We start from the raw sequence: 21433 nt of genomic DNA, 5'->3' as shown, positions 1-21433 counted from the left end.
ATTCCCCCACAGTGTTTTATGCTGTGTCCAGGTAGTCCTAGGTTTTAAAGAGGTTGTCCCCTACTTTTACATTGATGGCCTCTTATTAGGATAGGTCATCAATATCTGATCGGCTGGGTTCCGACACCCAGCACTCCCCACAGATCAGCTGTAGACGGTTCCGATGGTGGCAGCAGGCAGCTGGAAATGATCAGTTCCAGAGCTGCTCCGTCTTCGGATAGTGGCCGTGGCCGGGTACTGCACATCTACCTCCTATTGATCTGAATGGCGATCAGACATTGATGACCTATCCTAAGGATCAAAATCAATGTAAAAGTAGTGGACAACCCTTTCAAGGGTTAAGTTAAAGGGTTGCAGTAAAAAAACAAACAAAAAGAAAACAAACCCAAAACATTGGTGTTTGGGCCAATGATAAGCTGTTAAATTCACAAAAATGAAATAAAAAATCTGATTGCTAGCCAATGTAAATATTTTTTTTCCCCTTTGGGGCAGTGATTTCCTCTTTTCTAAATGTTTTGTATTGTTTGCATCAGAATAAATGACGAGCACGACATAAATCCATAGGAAAATTAGCTTCATTAGTTCGTGAAAGAACCACATTCTGTCTCATAAATATAAAACTTTTACAAATATACAATCCATATGTTTTATACAATTTTTACAAGGCAAAAAAGAGGCACATGATCTTACAATCGGATCTTTTGGGACATGAGGCACAGAAAGTAGAATTTCACTTCAGAAATTTCTAAGTCTTGAGATGTAGAGCTGGGATTCACCGGCAGTACCTGAGAAATGTCATTTGTGGTAAATTTACCCAATTAGGTACCCAGTTTCTGGAATCTCAGACTACGAACGCGACAGCTGCCATATCACAGATTAGATTTCAGTAATGGTTTAAGGCCAATACCAGCTTTCAGTCCATAATTAAAATAATAAAAAAGTGAATCATTAAGTGCAAATTAAAATCATTTTAACACCTTGTGTCCAGTGAATTTGATAAAATACAGTATATATTGCATTGGCGATAAGGCCACTGGCCGTACGTTCTTGACATTCTATTCCCAATGGAATGGTTTAGTCTTGGAGAAAAACCATAAATGCTATGCACTGGATCTCTCCAAGAAGGGTGTACTCCTATTCAGGTTCACAAATGCAGTCACGGAGCAATTCTGGTTAGGTTTTCTTCACAGATTCTGTGTGAAGAGTGGTGCTTGTGGATCGACGTTTTGAACGTGGCAGAGGTGGTCTGTGAGAAGCTGCATCCGGCACTCTTCTGGGGTAAGAAACTGAGCCCTGGAGATCTTAACTCAGGAAACTCTACAAAAAAATGGAAACTGAGATTATAAAAATGGTCATTAACAATTCCAGTAAATAATACTAAGTTGCAATACCAGATAGAGCCTTGGTCAAGAGTGGCACCGTTTTGGGAAAAAAATGCATTTTTTAACCTTTTTTTCCATTGACTTGAAAGCAATGCCATATTTCATTTTACTATAAGGCATGATAAAAAGATAGAGATATTTGATGATGCCCATACTACTGACCATGATGTGGATGTTAAAGTCACTACTCCTTTCGGCTTTTATAGGATGTCCAGTTTTATGTAATTCTTGTTATTTTCTTTCATATTGGCTGCTTTTTGCTCTATTATGGTGCATTGTCAGTAACTCCAGCAAACATCTGTATTTCTGTTTTTATATTTTTATGACGGACAAAGTATCAAATCTGTCATGATAGAAGTTATGATGTACCCGTTGATTTCTAATGTTGTCCTTTGTTTTCTGCCATTTTATCAGAAAAATAGTGTTGCGCTATTTGTTTCTACAAAAAAAGACGAAAGCAAAGCCTCTGACAGATGAATTTGACCTTAACTGCATTTTATAAAGCAAGTCTAAGCTAGTTTGAAATCTATTTCTTGTTTTATCAAAAGGAGCATGATGCTGATCTGCCTCTCCTTTCTCCCTTAAGCCCACACATTACACGTTAGTGGAATCTGCTGGTATCAATGAGTTTGGCCGACACTCGTCTAAACTGTCAAACTCAAATACACAGAGGGACAAAATTAAAAGCTTGGACTAAGTTGCAGGCCAACCTAGTAGCAAGACCCACATAGTCCTCCATAAATAATAATGGGCCACACATAGTTTTTCCATAAAGAATAATGTGCTCCACATATTCCTCCATACAGAATAATGTGCGCCACATAGTTCTCCATACAGAATAATGGGCCCCACATAACCCTCTACAGAGAATAATGGGCCCCACATAGCTCTCCATACAAAATAATGCGACCCACATAGCCCTCCATACAGAATAATGGGTCCGACATAGTCCTCCGTACAGAATAATGTGCCCCACATAGTCCTCCATACAGATTAATGGGCCCCAAATAGTCCTCCATACAGAATAATGTGCACCACATAGCCCTCCATACAAAATAATATGCCCCACATAGTCCTCCATACAGAATAATGTGAACCACATAGCCCTCCATACAGAATAATGTGCACCACATAGCCCTCCATACAAAATAATGGGCCCCACATAGCCCTCCATACAGAATAATGGGCCCCACATAGCCCTCCATACAGAATAATGGGCCCCACATAGCCCTCAATACAGAATAATGGGCCCCACATAGCCCTCCATACAGAATAATATGCCCCACATAGTCCTCCATACAGAATAGTGTGCACCACATAGCCCTCCATACAGGATAATGTGCCTCACATGGTCCTCCAAAAGAATACTGGGCCTCACACAGCCCTCCATACAGAATAATTGGCCCCACACAGCCCTCCATACAGAATAATTGGCCCCACATAGCCCTCCATACAGAATAATTGGCCCCACATAGCCCTCCACACAAAATAGTCAAATAAAATCAGCCTACGGGCCAAAGTTTGACATATGTGCGCTAATGTGTATGGATAATTTATCAGAAGTAGTTGACAATATCAATCTGGCATGTCCGATATGGCTCTCATTGAGAACGCAGGAGCGCTCGGCCAAGCGAGCCATATAATGTGTATAGGGTCTTTACGCTGGGTCAGATTGGCTACTGTGTTGTGTGAACCCTCCATAAGCTCACTGTGAAGTCTGCGTGATTTTCATTTCAATGAATGCAGCTCTGCTAGGGCAGTGAGCGTGTGTTGTGTTGAATCATTCCACATCAAACGCTTCTGTGCTAAACAATTCCGAGAAGGAACTCCACAGCCGAGAGCTGCATCTATTTCTTGGAAGCTGCCCAAATCTGCCAACTTACAATCATTAAATAGATAAATCTATAAGCATTGCTGTACTTCTATCTATTAGACCCCATATTTCTTTTAAGGACCATATGGTTTTCAATTTTACCATTGACATGCTTTTTGTATCTGTTAAATTGTGTTACTTCTTGGCATGAAATGAATATACTTCGAAAAACTGTGACATGTTTAAGACATTTCTCATCAGGCTTAAGAAAAGGAAGTGTAAACTCACATGCACAGATGTTCTCCGCTCAGTCAGCAGCTGCACAGACATGATGGAGATGAAACGGGTGTAAAATGACCTCGGAGGCTAAGGGAAAATCTGGAAGCTTGAATATTGAGGCAGCCTGTTGGGGACTTTGAGTCCCCATCACTGGAGCCTGTACTGATGGGTCCTGCCAAATAGTTGTAATGCCTGATGTTTTACACTGCGTGTTCACATACAGCTTCGATCTCTTCAGTACCAGCGCCTACAGGAAAATATAGAGAAAAAAATTAGGAAACAATCCCAACACATGGGGAGTTTTATCCAACTTATTGATTATAAGATTGGGCATTAAATCATAAGAATCAGGATGCCTCCATACACAAAAGATAGTTTGCTTCTCCTGCCCAAAAAATCTAAGGGCTCAGCCAATTTTGCATTAATGTGTACTGGGGTCTTAGAAAAAAATCACCAGATTTCTTAATGCAAACGGAGCTCACTATTCAATGGACTCTCAAACCTGGTGACTCTGGTGTATTGACTTTGACAGTTTATTTCAACTATGTTTAGAGTTTTCTTTAATGTTAAAATAATATTTTATTCCAGCTCTAGCCCTACTCATAATATGCTCATTTTAGGGTTATGAAGCCACTGACGTGGATTTTCATCAGGTGTAAGATAACTGATTGATAATATATGCTGTTATATATGTGAAATCTGAGGACAGAGCCTCTTTTGGCATATGGAGTCTTTAGCAGGACACAGGACACAATATCAAGCTACTGAGCTGAACCCGTCGGTGAACTACAAGCAAACTGCAGGAGAAGCAATTTGCATTCATACGGCTGCAAATTCCATATTTTAGAGACAAATCATATAGGCAGATGCAAGTGCATCAGTTATTGTTCAATTTGCCCCTTACTGCTCGACATATGGTATCGATACAAATTTGAAGTTACAAAGCAAGAATGGCGGTGATAAAACAGAAGAAAGGCAAAAGTGAACACCCATCTTTACTAGGTCCCCTTACTCCATGTGACGTACCTTGGTTGTGATTAGAGTGATGCGGAGGGTGATACAAGTGCATCATTGCTGTGTTTTCCCGGGTTGTGTTCACTCTTGTATGCGGTAGCCTGGCTGCCTCGGTCCAGAGGGGATGGGCTCTTTCACAGTGCTGAACACCATGGCTTGTATTGAAGTGTCGGGTGCTATACGGGGGCAGATGCACCTGTGCAGATGATCTTTTCTTCCGATGACTTCTACTCGAAGGTTCACCCCTGTGCTCCCTAAAAGAAATTGGGGCTTCAGGTTCATTTGGCTCAAGTACTGGTGAAGGAGATTGTGGTGAGGACTGGCTGTGTCTCACAGCTTCCCTGCTGCTCCTTGAATCTAGGTAGTGCCTAGATGACTGAGTCCTTGGCTCTTTTCGAGTCAATAGAGATCTAGATTCCCCACTATAGCCATTAACTGACTTGTGCTCCCTATGACTCCCAAGATCTGTCCTTGTCTCCCCCCTAGAGGGCCTTGGTCTCCGCTTGGGTCTGTGGGGGTGAGATGAATTGGGTTGTTGCCGTTTGTAGTGGTGATGTCTGTGTTGGTGGTAGTGAACATGGCTGGCATAGGAACTTTGTGTAGGCACGACAGTGTTAAATCCTGGGAGATCATTTTGAGGTAGAAGAATAGAGGCAAGTGCTGGAGGTGGTGAGTCTCCTGGGTTGCTCTGAGAGCTGTGGCAAGAAGAAGAAGAAGAGGATCCTTGTAGGCAACGTAGACTGACATCTGTACAATTCTCACTTGACGAGCCATTAAAAGGACCTGAGCTGCTATCACTGCCTGGATCATCAGGTAAATATCCACTGGACACCTGGCAGAGTGGAGAAATTCCAACTTCTCTGGGTCCTTCTGGTGTACGACGGTAAGAATGGGGCACTGCTGCTTCCCACTGAAGTCCAGTACCAAGAGTATATGGGGAGCGGGACAAAAATATAGTATTGTTCAGTGGAGGATATATTAATGGTGTCGTATGAGGATGTGCCGGATACTGAAAGTGAGCAGTTCCTGGATATCGTCTCCATAATTGTGGATGTGAGGCAGGCCTTATTGGTGCAGGACGGGAAGTAGTGCTTGGTTCTGCTGTAAAAAAATAAAGTAAAGCAAAACTGTTTAATGCTGCAAACTATTAGGATTGATAGGTTGTCAATAACTTTACAGAGGTTGTCCCCTACTTTTACATTGATGGCCTATACTTAGAATAGGTCATCAATGTCTGATCGGACGGGGTCCGACACCCTGTGCCCCCTCCGATCAGCTGCTCTCGGTATCGGTGGCGGCAGCAGGAAATGCTCAGTTCCGGAGCTGCTCCGTCTTCGGATAGTGGCTGCGGTCGAGAACTGCACATCCGCCTCCCATTCAGATCAATATGACGTGAAAGTGCAGTACCCGGCAGCGACCACTATCAGAAGATGGAGTAGCTCTGAAACTGAGAATTTCCAGCTGCCTGCTGTCGCCGCTGGGACCGAGAACAGTTGATCGGCAGGGCTTGGAACTCAGCCGATCAGACATTGGTGACCTATCCTAAGGATAGGCCATCAATGTAAAAGTAGTGGACAACCTCTTTAAGGATATAGCCACATGGGACTGATTTACATCAGATTTTAAACATCAGACAATCCACAGCAAAATACGGACCAAATTTTTCTGATTTTGTTGCAAAATTACTGCAGGTTTGAATTTCAACAGGTAAAAATTTCAGCATAAATTAACACGCTGGAGGTTAAAAATCCAGACTACTGAACCCCCCCTTTAGCCTTTTTTTACACCGAGTTAACGGCAAAATTGGTAGTCTTTCTTTATGTTACAGTGCATAAAGTTATAATTTAATCATCATCTATCGGTGAAAGGTACGACCTCATCAGCAACATTGCCAAATCAACCTCCCAACATATTTTCACTTACCTAAAATGTCAAACATGCAGAGGGGACAGGTGTGATTGTCCCTCAGCCAAATATCCACACAATTCAGATGGTACTCATGAGTACAAGGTAAAATACGTAGATCCTACAAAAAAATAAAAAAGTCACATAGACACAGATATTAATCCCACATTTTATAATATACAAGTAATTGTCATAATGTTTGTAGGGATAGTGCACGTATTTTGCCTAGTCATTCAATGTTTGTTTCAACTACACAAGGATTGTCAAATGCCGCAAAAGATACAATCCTTCCATTGGCTTCTGCACTATATACTCTCTCGGCTATAACTAGCCACATCATTGTTGTGCATAAAGTATACTAGTTCATGTGACATCATATTCCAAAAACTGGTCGGTTCAAAAAAATGTTTGCAAATAATTACCTGTCCATCCGAAAACTCATCCAGACATATGGCACAGACGGGCACAGAACTGCTGGTACTGGCTGTTTCTACATGACAACCACTTGAACTCCTACGATCTCTTGCTACGCGAGACTGGTATTTTCTTGTGCCAAGGCGACTTATAGCTAGCGCAGTCTGCTGCTGCACAGAATCCTGGAAGAAAAGCCAAAGAAACATTGTAGAATTGTTTGTTTGACTTTCACTCTTATATGATTTAATCTTTAGATTACAATAGCCAGGAGGGTCTTTAGATAATCCCTACTTTTACCTAAAGTCAAGGGCTGTCATGTATTAGGAGAAATCAATTGCAGTCCTTAATCCTGATATTGAAGAAGGTGATGGGTAAAGTGGAGACTGATATGCAGGAAAACTTGCAAAATTATAGAATCCCACATTATACAGCTTTCTTTTGTACCTGCTTTAGATAAGTTAAATGTCCAATAAACGCGCAGAGGTCCCTTACCTGTGCCGGAGTCTGTTTGCAACGAAGCCGAATGACTGAGTATATCACAATGATGGCCACTGTTCCAACCACGGTGCCCAGAATCCAGATGTCATGGACAAACTGTAAGAATGGAAATGGTTTATGAGTGTTGGGCACCCTTCTGTAGGTGTATGTAAATCGGTTACTTCTAACCGTACCGTCACCCCTCATATTAATCCAGTAATCACCCCTCCTCACCAGCTTGACTGGCTGCTGAACCTCAATCTTCACCAAGGCTTCAGTGTTGTTGTGCACCAGGGTCATCAGCCGTTCTGCATCCTGGCCTCGTACTAGTACCACCGGAGAACTTAGGTCTGCTGGTTGTTGTAACTAAGTAATAGGAAAACCAATCCTGTAAGTACATTGCTACATGCATCATGTTATCCCTGTAGGGGAATGGATCCCTCCTAAATTCTCTTGTTTGTGCATATGCATCATGTTAGGTTTCTAATTAAGAAATTGTCCAGTATCTAAAAAAAGGCTTAGTTGCTCAAATTAAACTCATCTGTTCAAACCCATCAACACCAGTGGTCTCTCAAAGGTTTTGTCTATTATACATGCATGTTACCGCTGCAGGCTAGGCAATGGCTGATCTTATCTGTCTTGTGCTGTACATAAATGCACCATGGCTGAGAAAACTGATTGACTGCAGCGGTCACATGCATGGTCAGCACTTGAGCACACCCTGGGCCATAGGGGAATAAGCAAGTGAGTATTTTTATCAACTTACCTGTAATCATTTACAGAAGAACAAAAAAACTGTCATGTTTAAAGGGAATCTGCCAGCAGGTTTTTACTATGTATGCTGAAGACAGCATGCTGCAAGTGTCAAAACCCTGAAAATTCATGGCAGCCTGTCTTGTCACAATCCGATCTGTTGTTTATTTCCTATGTTTGTTTAAGCAGCACAAAACTTATCATTGTTGGACTACACTGTCACGTGTATAGCAGTCCGGCACGCCCCCTCCTCTAATTGACACCTCGCTGTCCATGTACAAGCTCTATTGAGAGCCTGGTGTGGGTGGAGGCAGCGCTCTCAGCTCTGCTAGATGGCTAAATCTAAAAATTATGATTGTGTCAGAATGGCTGCAACCAATAATCTAAGTGATACATCGCTGGATTCAGGATCTCTTTGCCTACATCATGTTGCTCTCAGATGAGGTACAAAAAAACTGCTGACAGATTCCCTTTAATTATGGCTTCAGATGTCCAACTTTAGAGATTGGAAGCTTTACTTTACTAGCTTTTTTCCGCTCTCCCCTTTGAAAACATATAAACATAAAAAAAATAAAGACAAGCTGAACATTCATGCGATTGACTGTTATATATTCTGTATGGGGTCTGAAATGGGACTTGTCACCAGGTCAAAAGTGGCTAGTTTCTGATTTTATTTTATTCCACTGTTCCCCTGAGTATTCAGTTGTTGATCTCGTGACAGGTCTTTTTTAACTCAACTTTTTGGCTTTTTAGGCTGGAATCACACTTGTGCGTGTAAAATCGGTCTGATTCTCATGCTAGAAAGTCGGACGATTTTAGTTAACTTTTCATCAGTGTGCTGTCAGTGTGCTGTCAGTGTGCAATCAGTTTTTACCATCAGCAGCTGCTACTCATGTAATGTTATGTACAGGAGCATTTACATTGTTCTCTGCCACATGGGTGAAATGTATTGAGAAAAACGGATGTCACTAGGATTGTGTATGTGCCGTCCGTGTGACATCCGTTTTTTTCATGCACCCATAGACTTGCATTGAAGAGACTCGTGCGATAAACTCACCAAAACGCAGCATGTTGCGATTTTTTTCTCAGTCCGATTTGGACTGAGAAAAAAATAGCAGATAGGAGCTGCCTCATTGATTAACATGGGTCCGAGTGCAATGCGTTGATTTTCTCGCATTATACTCGTGCGAGTTAATCGCGAGTGTGAAGTCGGCCTTATGGGTTCTTGCTCCTTCTTCACGGTTTTATAATGCAGTTCAGTGCATGGAGAGTGGACAGTGAAAAATAAATAATTATAAACTACAAACAAGTAAAACAACAGTAGGATACAAAGCTTTACATCAAAGTAGCAAATGTATACTGGGAACTGAGCCTTTAGAAAGAAGGGAGTGGGCTGGATATCTGCTTTACATGTGGTAGAACTGAACACTTTTAAATAGCCCACAGATACAAAAGGTTGGTATACAGATTTCACAAAGCAGCAGGGCTTGGATTACCTGGTACTCGGCTCCCTGATCATCAGTAATATCGAAGATTATAGCTCGAGAACCCTTCTCCCCTGCACTGCGAACCTGAAATAAAAACCATGAGATTACTGGAGGGCAGATACCACAGTACAAAGGAAAACAAAGCGATCGGGGAGAAAGGAGGGTGAGGAGTCAGAGCGGAGCGACACACTTTTAGGTATCATATTTTAAAAGGAAATCTGCTAGGGAACCTTGACTAAGCCTGCACCATGTGCTATTATATTACCTGCACAAATCCCGATACACAGAATGTCTTTCCCTAAGCATAAATATCTGAGCACACTGCACACATTTCATGAGCTGAGCCATTAATATTGAACATGTAGGACATCCATGTGCAAGGAACTAGTTCCTTTCACTTTAACTATATAATTTGCTCCAAGTGACTCAAACGGATAAATATTAGGCCATTCATCATATTGTCTACATTATTAGGCATGAAAATTGAGTTTGGGTAAAACGATTGCTTCCTCCATCTGGCTTCTGCATTGGGATGGATCTCATTAAAGGGGTCTTGGTGCAAGAACTTCAATTGAACTTGTGTAGAAGGGTTTTATGGAACTTTAATAATTTTGACACACACATAGGATAGGTCTTCGAGTTCAGATCCGTGGGGGGCCGACTTCTAACAACCCCACTCATCTGAAGGTACACCCGAAATAGCTCTGCACATTGTGCAGTGGCTATGAATGGTACTGCAAGCTCTCATCTTTTCAGGGGGACGCTTGCAATACTACCGTACTCACAACTACACATTGCACAGTGCTATATTGCTTCCAGTGCACCTCAACACCTTCAATCAGCAGATTGCGCCTTGGACAGGATTCAAACCCCACCAATCTGATATTGATGACCCCATTGTCCTGACATGATTCGGGGTTATCCTGTACTATTTTTTTGTACAATGTGCCTAAGAACTAACAGGTAGGTAGTTGCAAACTACCTGCCTGCTTTTCCCGGTACTGATCTCTGCCAGGAAAGAGTGGTCACAGACCACTTCTGCCGGCAATTTAGCTGCTTCAGGTCACATCACTGCTCTGTTGATGGGGCTGTCGATGGGGATGGAGCATCTGAACACCGGCAGGAGCGCTCAGTGACCTCTCTGAGCTGGCACCATGTACAACAGGCAAGTAGTTTCCTCTCTTTGCAACAAGCTGTTACTTTTTAGGCACATAGTTAAAAAAGTCCTGGACAACCCCTTTAAAGTTCAGGAAAACTCATTTAACCTTAAAAATTGTAGGTCAGATTAAGTCTCTGTTACTGGTCTTGGTCTATTAATTTGGACTCACACTAGTTGCATGCTTTTAGTCCAGAATGATAGTGATATATTGATGTCCTCAATGAGACTGATTTCAGATGTGAGACATTGCTATAAAGCAACACACCCATATATATAGACCAGTGCCTCTTGTTGGCCAACATAGAAAGATTGCCACCAATGCCACCAGTACTATCTTGGCCTGCAATCAAGTATTGACAGTCAATGACCTCCGTAAGACAACTGATTAACGGATACACAGTAGAAGGTATGATGAACACCTGCACAGGTAAACCTGGAATAAACCAATAAGGAAAGTAAACATTTTGGAAGAGCACCCAAACTTTAAAAAAAAAACAAAACAACAAAATCCAGTCCTAAATTTATTTTTAGATTAATCTTTTTTTAAATTTCAGGCGTAATAATGGAGGAATTTACTTGCAAAGTGCAATCAATTAATTGTCAGGTGGCATTACCTAACCTAAACTTCCATCTGTGTGTAGCATAGAGTGATACAGTAAGTAGACAGATGACAGGGGATAACAGATGGGTTTTAACTACTACTACCCCCTCTGCATTCCTCCACTTCAGGTGCACGGTCAGAGGTCAGTAGCCAGCTGTTTGATCAAAAGCAGGATGAGAAAAGCACCCCGGGAGGCTACGCTACATACACCATCGTCATTACATAGGACTCTGTGCTGCCAGTTCTTCAAGGTGGTTTTATTAATGGCATTACATGCTATAGTTCCTAAAAGAATGGAGCACAATTTGCTTTTCTTGTTAAAAAAAACTGTAATGTGGTTTTTGGCAGCAGCAAAAGAAGAGGTGGCAAAACGTTCCCCAAGGACAGCATTGACAGAGATCAGTGCATGCCACTCACTGAAGCCGGCCAGGCTGCCCCATATATGATATACATCTGATAAAAGGGACAACAAGGCTGATGTTGGTGAGCCGCCAATCTGTATTTTACTATTTGTGACTTATCCCCTTCACCGTTAGGGCTCATGCGCACGTAACTGCCGAATATTCTGCAGCGATTTGACAGCACATGTGCGCGTCAAATCGCTGCAGAAACACTGCATAAAGGATGCAGTATTTTTTTTTTTTAAAAAAAAAGCCAATTTCATGCTGCTATCCCCACCATAGACCGAGTGGGAGCTGCAGCCATAGCGCACGGAATAATTGACATGCTCATTTTATGAACGCACGGATTTTGGTCAAAATTTTAGCACCCAAATCGCTGCGTTCATAAAAGCATAATCTTCATATATTGTGCAGGGGACGCAGGATGCATGCATTTATGCTGCAGTGCAACACGCAGCGTCAATGCATGTAAGTACGCACCGTGCGCATTAGCCCTTCGAAGGCTGAGAAATTCAAGGTATATGGCCTCCCCAAATATTGATGTAAGGGCACGTATGGGCAGAGAAGGAGTCACTTAATTACTTGCTATTCCTCTACACAGGTATTTTGTATAGACAGAAAAAGTTGGATAAATTGATAGGTAGCTGTGAAGCAACCTTATTTGTGATGCAGACAGCATGAAATTAAGCATTAACCGACCACAAAAAGGGGCAGTCCATAGAGGTATTAAGAGAGGTAGAGTTATCATCTGAGTCCCTTTAAAGATGTTCTCTTTGGAGAAAAACACATCAGTCAGTATTAAACAAATATTAAAGGATATATCCTAAGCTCTAACAGGCAGGTGATATTTACTACTAACCTGCCTGTTGTTCCAAGCACCATTGTTCACCAGCACAGAGCGGTGACAATCCGCTGCTGCTTTGTCAACTGAGCGGAGGCTTCTTTTCCGCTCTGCTCTGCAGATGGGGAGGGACAGCTGAAGCCAGGAGGATTGATAGCCGGCTCCACACTGCCTAACTGGGGGAGGTGGCTGTCAATGAGCATGACGATGGCTGCCCCGCCCAATCTACAGAGCAGAGCGGATGAGAAGCTGTCGCTCTATTGACGACACGTCAGCGGAAGCAGCTGAATCGCTGGCAGGAATGGTCTGTGACCCAAGAGGCAGGTACCTGCCTGTTAGTGCTTAGGCACATTTTTTTTTCTAACAGTCCTGAATATACCCTTTAAGCATTGATTTATATATATACTGTTATATAACATACTACTTTACCTTGCTTGCCAGGGATTGGCATGGTTGGGGGGAACGTTCTGGGCTCTCCAGTTTCACAATGGAAATGAATTCAGTTTTTGGCGCGTCATCATCACTGTTATTGCAGAGAGACAATGGGTGAAACTAAAGAGAGAACAAAAGACACTGGTGAGTATTCAGCTATGTGATGAATTTGAACATTATATAAGGAACGGTTAACTCTGGTGGGGGGAAAAAAAATAAAGACTCGAGAACATGGAAAATGGTAGGCAACAGCAATTCTGCCTGCTTCTTTCTTTTAGACACTGTCGTCAACCTCCGAGATCTAGAAATGTATATTGATATGAGCCCAAAGTAGGTCTGATCAGGACTGCCATACAAGAAGGATGACTGCTGTCCCTCAATGTTGGATTGTGGATCAGTGATCACATAAATGAATGTTTGCTTGTCTTATGTGTGTTTCCAGCTTGATAAGGATATCATCATTTTGATTACACATGTTGGCAGGAGCTGTGAACATCTAAAAGATGCCCAGAATGACTATAGGTATCCACTCCAACTTAGCCACAAACCAAACTTCGAGTGAGTGCCAGCCTTCGCTCAACAACTGAACCCTACTTTATCAAGTGGACTACTAGAGGAATAGCAGAGGCACTTATTCGGGCTATAGGTTAGCCAAATTATGGTGGACTTTGTTGAAGGTTTGTGACTTCTAGAACAGTGTTCCCCAAATCCAGTCCTCAAGGCTCACCAACAGTACATGTTTTCTGGATTTCCTTAGTATTGCACAGGTGATAATTTAATTACCTGCACAGGCGATGAGTCCAATACTTACCATATTTTTCGTTTTATAAGATAGACCCCAAATGTAGAAAACGAAAATAGGAAAAAAAAATGTTGAATGTTAACATGAGGGCCCGTCTTATAATCCTAGTGCGTCTTAATCCTAATGCTTACCAGGGTGGAGCGGCGGTGGTGGAGCAGCTCAGGGAGGCCACAGGAGGCAGGGTCAACGATGCTGCGGGCTCAGAAAAGGGGGTCTTGCAGCGCAGGATGGTCGCGATACTGTGGGCTCAGGGGTGTCGAAGCGGTGGGCGCCATTGATCTGTTGGCGGTCTGCGGGGGTGACACTGAAGTGGAGCAACTTAGGAGGGTCACAGGACGGGGTTTCCCGGTGGTGGGTGCCATTCATCTGACTTCGGCTCCGTTAAATCGTCCGCAGTTGACGAGATGGACTTCAAGAAAATAGCCGCGGAGGTGGTGTGTGTGCAGATAGGACTCCACGGCCATTTTCTTGAAGTCCATTGACTCACTCTGTATAAGCGCCGCCTCTGTGGCCATTTTCTTGAAGTTCACGGCAACTGTGTGCGATTCAATGAAGCCCACAATCAGCTCAATTCACCTGCCGCCGAGACACCACTGTCCTGTGACCTTTCTGAGTCGCTCCACTGTAGTGACACCCCCGAAGCCCACTTGCAGATCAATGGCGCCCCCCGCAACACCCCCAAGCCCCTCGTGTGACCCTGTTTCATATGAACCCGCTCCACCACCACCGCCCCGGTAAGCCATATCAGTTCTGTAAGACGCACCGCCATTTCATTCTGAGTTTTGGGGGGAAAAAAAGTGCGTCTTACAATCTGGAAAATACAGTATGTCATACTAAAGAAATCCTGAAAACATACAATGTTGGTAGGCCTTGAGGACTGGTGTTGGGGATTGAGTGGAATGAAATTGGGTCTCACTGACTGCCCTCTATGTTACCTTTGACAAAACACGGCTAAAAGTCAGACTTTTGAACACTGCTCCCAGTGTTTACCAGATTGGGGTTTAGCTAGCCCCTGTGGGTATTGCATCTGCTTTGACTGACAGAGATTTTTAAAAAAAAAAAAAGTGGTTGTGATGAGCAGTTTTGGAAAAAAACATACTGCTAAACAATATCCGTACAGCCTGAGAGCTGCAAAAAAAAAAAAAAAAAGTGACAGTGAAATGAGATAGGTGGGCAAACAAGGAGAGAGTGCAAGGTAAATGTTTGCAGATAGATGAACAATATCAGGTATCTAGGTTGAGGGGCTCCATGGAGGAAATGAAGGAGATAGAATGAGATAGGAATGTCCCCAGACGTTCTAAACATGAAGAACCTGCGTATGAGAATATAATAATTGTGCTCCTGGCTCCAGCGCTCACTCCAATGCAGCCACAAGGAATGTCTGTGTACTTAGAGCTGGATAACAATATTTAGTCTGAAGAGAGAAGGACACAGATGCACAGATAAACATAGCATCTTCCCAGCGGGCCCCACAAAACTCTTCTCTCTATATAGTTTGAAGGCAAACAGACTATGTACACAGACCAGCCCTATGCTCCACTTCAGACACATAATTAGGACAAATTTCGATGTATGCTGTCGATACAACACTGACTGTAGTACAAGGAAAAGGATACGACTGTCCTGACCTCCCTGATACACATGTACGCTCAGCTCCAATTGTGCGACTGTCAGGAGGCCCCATATACACTCTATGATCAGTAGGTTTGAATGATAATGTGTATGGCCAGCGCAACTCTCAAATGTGGTTCTTTCTATATATTATCTATTTCTAAATAGTTCAAACTTTTATTCAGAGAACTAATATTTGTGAATTTAGGAAGACTGCATATGTGCCACAGAGTACAGTCCACTCAGAAAGCATAAAAGCAGGTATGCACATCATATCCAGCTCAACAGGACAACTTCTGTAACAAATCTGGGGTGTTTGAACATACCATTATATGCATACAAGCTGAACATATGCGCTCTACGGGAAGAGGGAAATATTCTTATACAGAAATTTATGAACAAGTAATTGGGCATGTTGAAATCCAACAACCCCAAACCTTATTTTCCTAGACATCTGCCATAGGTGGAGAATCAGGACCATGCTATACAAATTAGATGGTCAACTGGTTCCCTGCTGATTCATCTGATGTGTACAGTCAGCATCAAGCATTACACACTGGATAAAAATATGATCAATTAATGATAGTTTCATAGTGTTTCAGGTTGACTTTAGTCCATCCAGTTCAACCCAACCTAACATGTTGATCCAGAGTAAAGCAGGCTTTACACACTGCGATATCAGTCCCAATATCGTTAGTGTGGGTACCCGCCCCCCATCTGTTGTGCGACACGGGCAAATCGCTGCCCGTGCCGCACAACATCGTCCAGACCCGTCACACGTACTTACCTGCCCAGCGACGTCGCTGTGACCGGCGAACCGCCTCCTTTCTAAGGGGGGCGGTCCGTGCGGCGTCACAGCGACATTACTGAGTGGCCGCCCAATAGAAGCGGAGGGGCGGAGATGAGCGGGACGTAACATCCCGCCCACCTCCTTGCTTCCACATAGCCGGTGGAAGCAGGTAAGGAGAGCTTCCTTGTTCCTGCGGCGTCACACGGAGCGATGTGTGCTGCCGCAGGAACGAGGAACAACCTCGTTACTGCTGCAGTAACGATTTTAGAGAATGGACCTCCATGTCAACGATGAGCGATTTTGCACGTTTTTGCAACGATGCAAAATCGCTCATAGGTGTCACACGCAACGGCATCGCTAATGCGGCCGGATGTGAGTCACCAATTCCGTAACCCCAACGAGTTTGCATTAGCGATGTCGTAGCGTGTAAAGCCCCCTTAAGGCAAAAAAACCCAAACATGATAGACAGTAAGCTCCACATTAGGGTAAAAAAAATTCCTTCCCAACTCCACATACAGCAATCATACTAGTTCCCTGGTTCAACACCCCATCACAGAATCTAGTGCACATAATCACTAGTAATATTATATTTTTCGAGAAAGGCATCCAGGTTTCCCTTAAATTTTAGGAGTGTATCAACCTTTACATTACGTGGTAAAGAGTTCAATAGTCTTACAGTAAAGAATCTGAGTCTATGATTAATAATAATAATAATTTTATTCACTTATATAGCGCTATTAATTCCACAGCGCTTTACATACATTGGCAACACTGTCCCCATTGGGGCTCACAATCTACAGTTCCTATCTGTATGTCTTTGGAGTGTGGGAGGAAACCCACGCAAACACAGGGAGAACATACAAACTCCTTGCAGATGGTGTCTTTGGTGGGATTTTAACCCAGGACCCCAGCACTGCAAGGCTGCAGTGCTAACCACTGAGCCACCGTGCCGCCTCATTTCCTCTAACCGTAGTGGATGCACCCTAGTCCCTCTTGCAGGCCTAGGTGTAAATAGATCATAAGAGAGAGCTCTGTACATATATTTGTACATATATTTTTACATATATTTGTACATTGTAATAAGATCGCCCCTAAGCCTTCATTTCTCCAAACTGAATACCCCAAGTTTAATAACCTGTCTTGGTATTGCATTCCACCCATTCCTTTAATAACCTTGGTTGCTCTTCTCTGCACCCGCTCTAGTTCAGCTATGTCCTTCTTATATATATCGGAGACCAAAATTGTACACAGTATTCTGAATGTGGTCACACTAATGACTTGTAGAGGGGTAAAGCTATGTTCTCCTGATGAGCATCTATGCCTCTTTTAATGTATCCCATTATTTTATTAGCCTTGGCAGCCCCTGTCTAACACTGGTCAGTAAAGTTGAGTTTGCTGTCCACCCATACACCCAAGTCTTTTTCAGTGACAGTTTTAACCAATATTTTACGATGGAGTACATAGTTATACATTTTATTTCCTTTTCCCAAGTGCATGACTTTACATTTATCCACATTAAACTTCAATTGCCATTTCTCAGCCAAAGCCTCCATAAATTCCTCTGCAATATTAAATTATCCTCTTCTATATTAATTACCTTACATAGTTTAGTATCATCTGCAAATATTGAAATTCTACTATCAATGCCTCCTACAAGGTTATTAATAAATGTTAAAAAGAAGAGGGCCCAATTCTGATCCCTGTTGTCCTTGTTAACTGTGACCCAGTCCGAGTGTGTTCCATTAATAACCACACTTTGTTTTCCATCATTGAGCTAGTTCTTAACCTAGTTACACATATTTTCCGCTATTCCCATTAATCTTATTTTATGTATCAACCTTTTGTGTGGCACGATATCAAATGCCTTTGAAAAATCTATATAGACAACATCCACCGCATTTCCCTGGTTCAGTCTGGAACTCACCTCCTCATAGAAGCTGTTTAGATTAGTTTGACATAATTGAGCTCTCATAAACCCATGTTTTCGCCAATGGTCGAAAACACTTAGATTTTATCGGTGGATGATCTGCATATCAAAGATTGGTTTGAGCAGATCATCATCCGAAAGAAAATCCAACAAACCAGACCAGTATTTTGAACGATTCTGAACTTTCGTTAAGTCATTCATCATTCGAAACAAAATGTTATTCATTTCATCAATCAAGACGATTGTTTGTTCAGTCGAAATTGGCATTTTCCATCAGCTTTGATCTAATATGTGCACTTTCCAAGTATTCATGCGGTGAGAAATTCCTGCTCATTGCCATAGGATGCCACCTATGAATATGATCAAGTTGATTCACATTTTCGTTATCTGCATTTCCACCGAGTCTGAATACTAAAAAGAACAAAGTAACCCCCGGCACCCAAAAATTAGCTGTAAAAATGAGTAAGTCTGCCAAAATTTCATGTTACAAATTCAGGAAACAATTATTTTAAATTAAAAAGCAGTGACGTATCTGTAGAATCAGGAATAACCTTTAGGGCATTTTCAAACATTAGATGGCAAAAAGTACAGTCTACAACAAGACCGGGCTGAATTCTTCCTGTCTGACACACAAGATCTATTGCTAAAAAGAAGAAATGTGTATAGGCCATTCACACTGACAGGTCTGGATGTTGGATGTTCATTGATTTTTTTTTTTTCCTTAAGCCCAAAGTTTGAGAGTCTACAAGGACAAGAAATACTTGAAATGACTTAAAAAACCCCAAAACAAAACAAAAACTAAGTGCAGTATATATAAAACATGAATACACCAGGATACCGTCCAAGCCTGGTTGGAGAGAATGTGGCAGCCTTCCTTTAAAACACCTGAAAATAACTATTTTGAAATAAAAAAAATGGCATAAAAATATAAATTCAATGTGCAATCAAGAGCATAAAAAAACCTACTTGACCTAGTTTATATAAGGTATTTAAATGATGCTATTTAATATGTCTATAATATGTGTAAGCAAATAGGACTTTTGGGGGATTAGAAAAATAAAATATTGGGCATCAGATGCATAAAATCAATGTCGGTGTGTCGTTTTATGTGCCTCTGACAGAGGAAGTCAGTGGTGACAAAGATTTGTTTTCCTGAGAGATAAGCCACCACTAGAGGTGTCTGAAAGTGCCTACTACATCCCCTCTATCTATGTAAAACATATGCGAGCTTGGCCCATGGGTGTTTGGTGTATGTGCACCTTGCCTAAAAATGCCCAGTTTTGAAAGGGTCATCTTAAAGAGAACCAACTACCAGGATTTTCATATATACACTAAAGACAGTGCTATACCGGCACTATCAGGCTAATTCTAAACATACCTTTAGTTGTGAGATCGGATGTATACTTTCTGAAATACAGGCAAGTAAAGTTTGTTAAATGCACTGTTATTTGATTGATAGCAGCTACAGAATATCTAATAGGTGGGTCGGGATTTGTTAGTTATTCCAGCCCGTGTCAGCCTGCCTGTCCTTTCCCTCCCCCTGTAATAACAGAGACAGGAGAAGGAAGAACAGGCAGGCAGACAGGGGCGGGAATAACTAGCAAAACTCGACCCACCTATTAGACAATCTGCAGCACCTATCAATGAAATAACAGTGCATTTCACAAACTTTACTTGCCTATATTTCATAAAGTATACATCCAACCCCACAACTAAAGGTATGTATAAAAGCAGCATCCCAGCACCAGTTATGTTAGACACTTGAACAAAATGCACATCTCCATCTTTATCAACCAATCAAATAGAATTGCCACTCCATAATAGCATTAAGAAATCAGAAAGAACCGGAGCGTTTAGAAGCAAATTACAAAAGTTTATTAAAGTTAATCACATAGCATTATTTAAAACATGAAACAGACAGTTTAAAAGTTTGTGCTGAAAGGGGGAAAGAACACCCATGAAAAGTGGGACTACAAGGCGAGCTCATAAGTCTGTCAAAGACATATGGTTTTTCATGGCCAGACAAGCTCAAATAGTGGGCTATAAGTAGAAGGAAAATATCCGGAGTCTTAGGCCATACACTTACCCATTATAGTTGAGCCTCGCACCTGCGTCTCACAATTCAGAAAGACCCAACCGACGCACGTTTCGCATTGTACATCACAGCTTCCTCGGGGCGGGTTAGAATTCTCAAATCCAAGACCGGAACTTATATATATTTAAGAAGCGTTCCCATTGGTCATCCCATGTATCCATCAAAAGGGATCGCAATAGCGGCGCATGCGCATCACAGACGAGACGTCCACTTCCGCCCTGCCCGGCAATACATAGAGGGAAGGCACCCGGAAATCCAGGTAGCCATGGACGCCATACGTCACTACCCTCATCATAGATGCGCCGGGCGAGGCGGAGGGACGAATCGTACCCATGATGGGCATGCGCACCACGATCCCTCAGAACATGAAACAAGTGCTGCAGATCGACACATAATATACCGTTAACTCTGCATATGCCAATAAGAACTTAACAGATATAATCAGGAACATGTCTCGTAGCCACAGCATGGAAAAGTGAGAATATCAAATTCATATAGAGTATGAACATACATTAACATGGGAAATAAGGGTAAAAGAAACATTTATCATAGGAAAAATACACCAATTTCTGGTTCTCCTCAGTTGATAGTAGTCAGATGTTGCTCTCATATTTTTGTCTCTCTTATTCTTCCCTTTATTTTCATATTATTTTCTCCTCATTTCACACTCATCACTATTCCATGTCTAAGCCACATTATAGATCCTATACGTCAGGATTGAGAATACATGGTTTTAGAAGACATATAGCACAATAATTAAAGAATTAAAAAAAAGACCAACATTTAAAAATGCGAATGATGAGGGTAGTGACGTATGGCGTCCATGGCTACCTGGATTTCCGGGTGCCTTCCCTCTATGTATTGCCGGGCAGGGCGGAAGTGGACGTCTCGTCTGTGATGCGCATGCGCCGCTATTGCGATCCCTTTTGATGGATACATGGGATGACCAATGGGAACGCTTCTTAAATATATATAAGTTCCGGTCTTGGATTTGAGAATTCTAACCCGCCCTGAGGAAGCTGTGATGTACAATGCGAAACGTGCGTCGGTTGGGTCCTTCTGAATTGTGAGACGCAGGTGCGAGGCTCAACTATAATGGGTAAGTGTATGGCCTAAAGGCTACTTTACATGCTGCGACATCGCTAGCGATCTCATTAGCGATGTGAAATTCTAGATCGCAAGTGCGACCTGTCGAGATCGCACATGCGTAAAATGACCTATGTACGATCTCGAAAGATCGCACTTGCGCT

The 21433-nt window shown here is 42.3% G+C and overlaps 1 protein-coding gene across 2 annotated transcripts in view; it reads right to left on the bottom strand.

The window, feature by feature from the left end:
• Positions 1-568: 568 nt before the first annotated feature.
• Positions 569-21433, bottom strand: part of RNF43 (ring finger protein 43) — a 91124-nt gene continuing 70259 nt past the window's right edge. Inside the window, exons 2-10 of one of the 2 annotated variants that reach the window (XM_075335391.1) lie at positions 12956-13078; positions 9534-9608; positions 7519-7650; positions 7300-7401; positions 6816-6989; positions 6412-6514; positions 4501-5589; positions 3484-3721; positions 569-1317 (exon numbers count right to left, since the gene is read on the bottom strand). In XM_075335391.1, coding sequence (XP_075191506.1) covers positions 3675-3721; positions 4501-5589; positions 6412-6514; positions 6816-6989; positions 7300-7401; positions 7519-7650; positions 9534-9608; positions 12956-13078 — 1845 coding nt within the window. In that variant the 3' untranslated portion in view covers positions 569-1317; positions 3484-3674. The remainder of the gene's footprint in view (positions 1318-3483; positions 3722-4500; positions 5590-6411; positions 6515-6815; positions 6990-7299; positions 7402-7518; positions 7651-9533; positions 9609-12955; positions 13079-21433) is intronic. The other variant, XM_075335392.1, reaches the window with a different exon arrangement.

Source organism: Anomaloglossus baeobatrachus, chromosome 2 (assembly GCF_048569485.1).
Source record: "Anomaloglossus baeobatrachus isolate aAnoBae1 chromosome 2, aAnoBae1.hap1, whole genome shotgun sequence".
Classification (NCBI taxonomy): domain Eukaryota; kingdom Metazoa; phylum Chordata; class Amphibia; order Anura; family Aromobatidae; genus Anomaloglossus; species Anomaloglossus baeobatrachus.
This window is presented reverse-complemented; position numbering and strand designations above follow the sequence as displayed.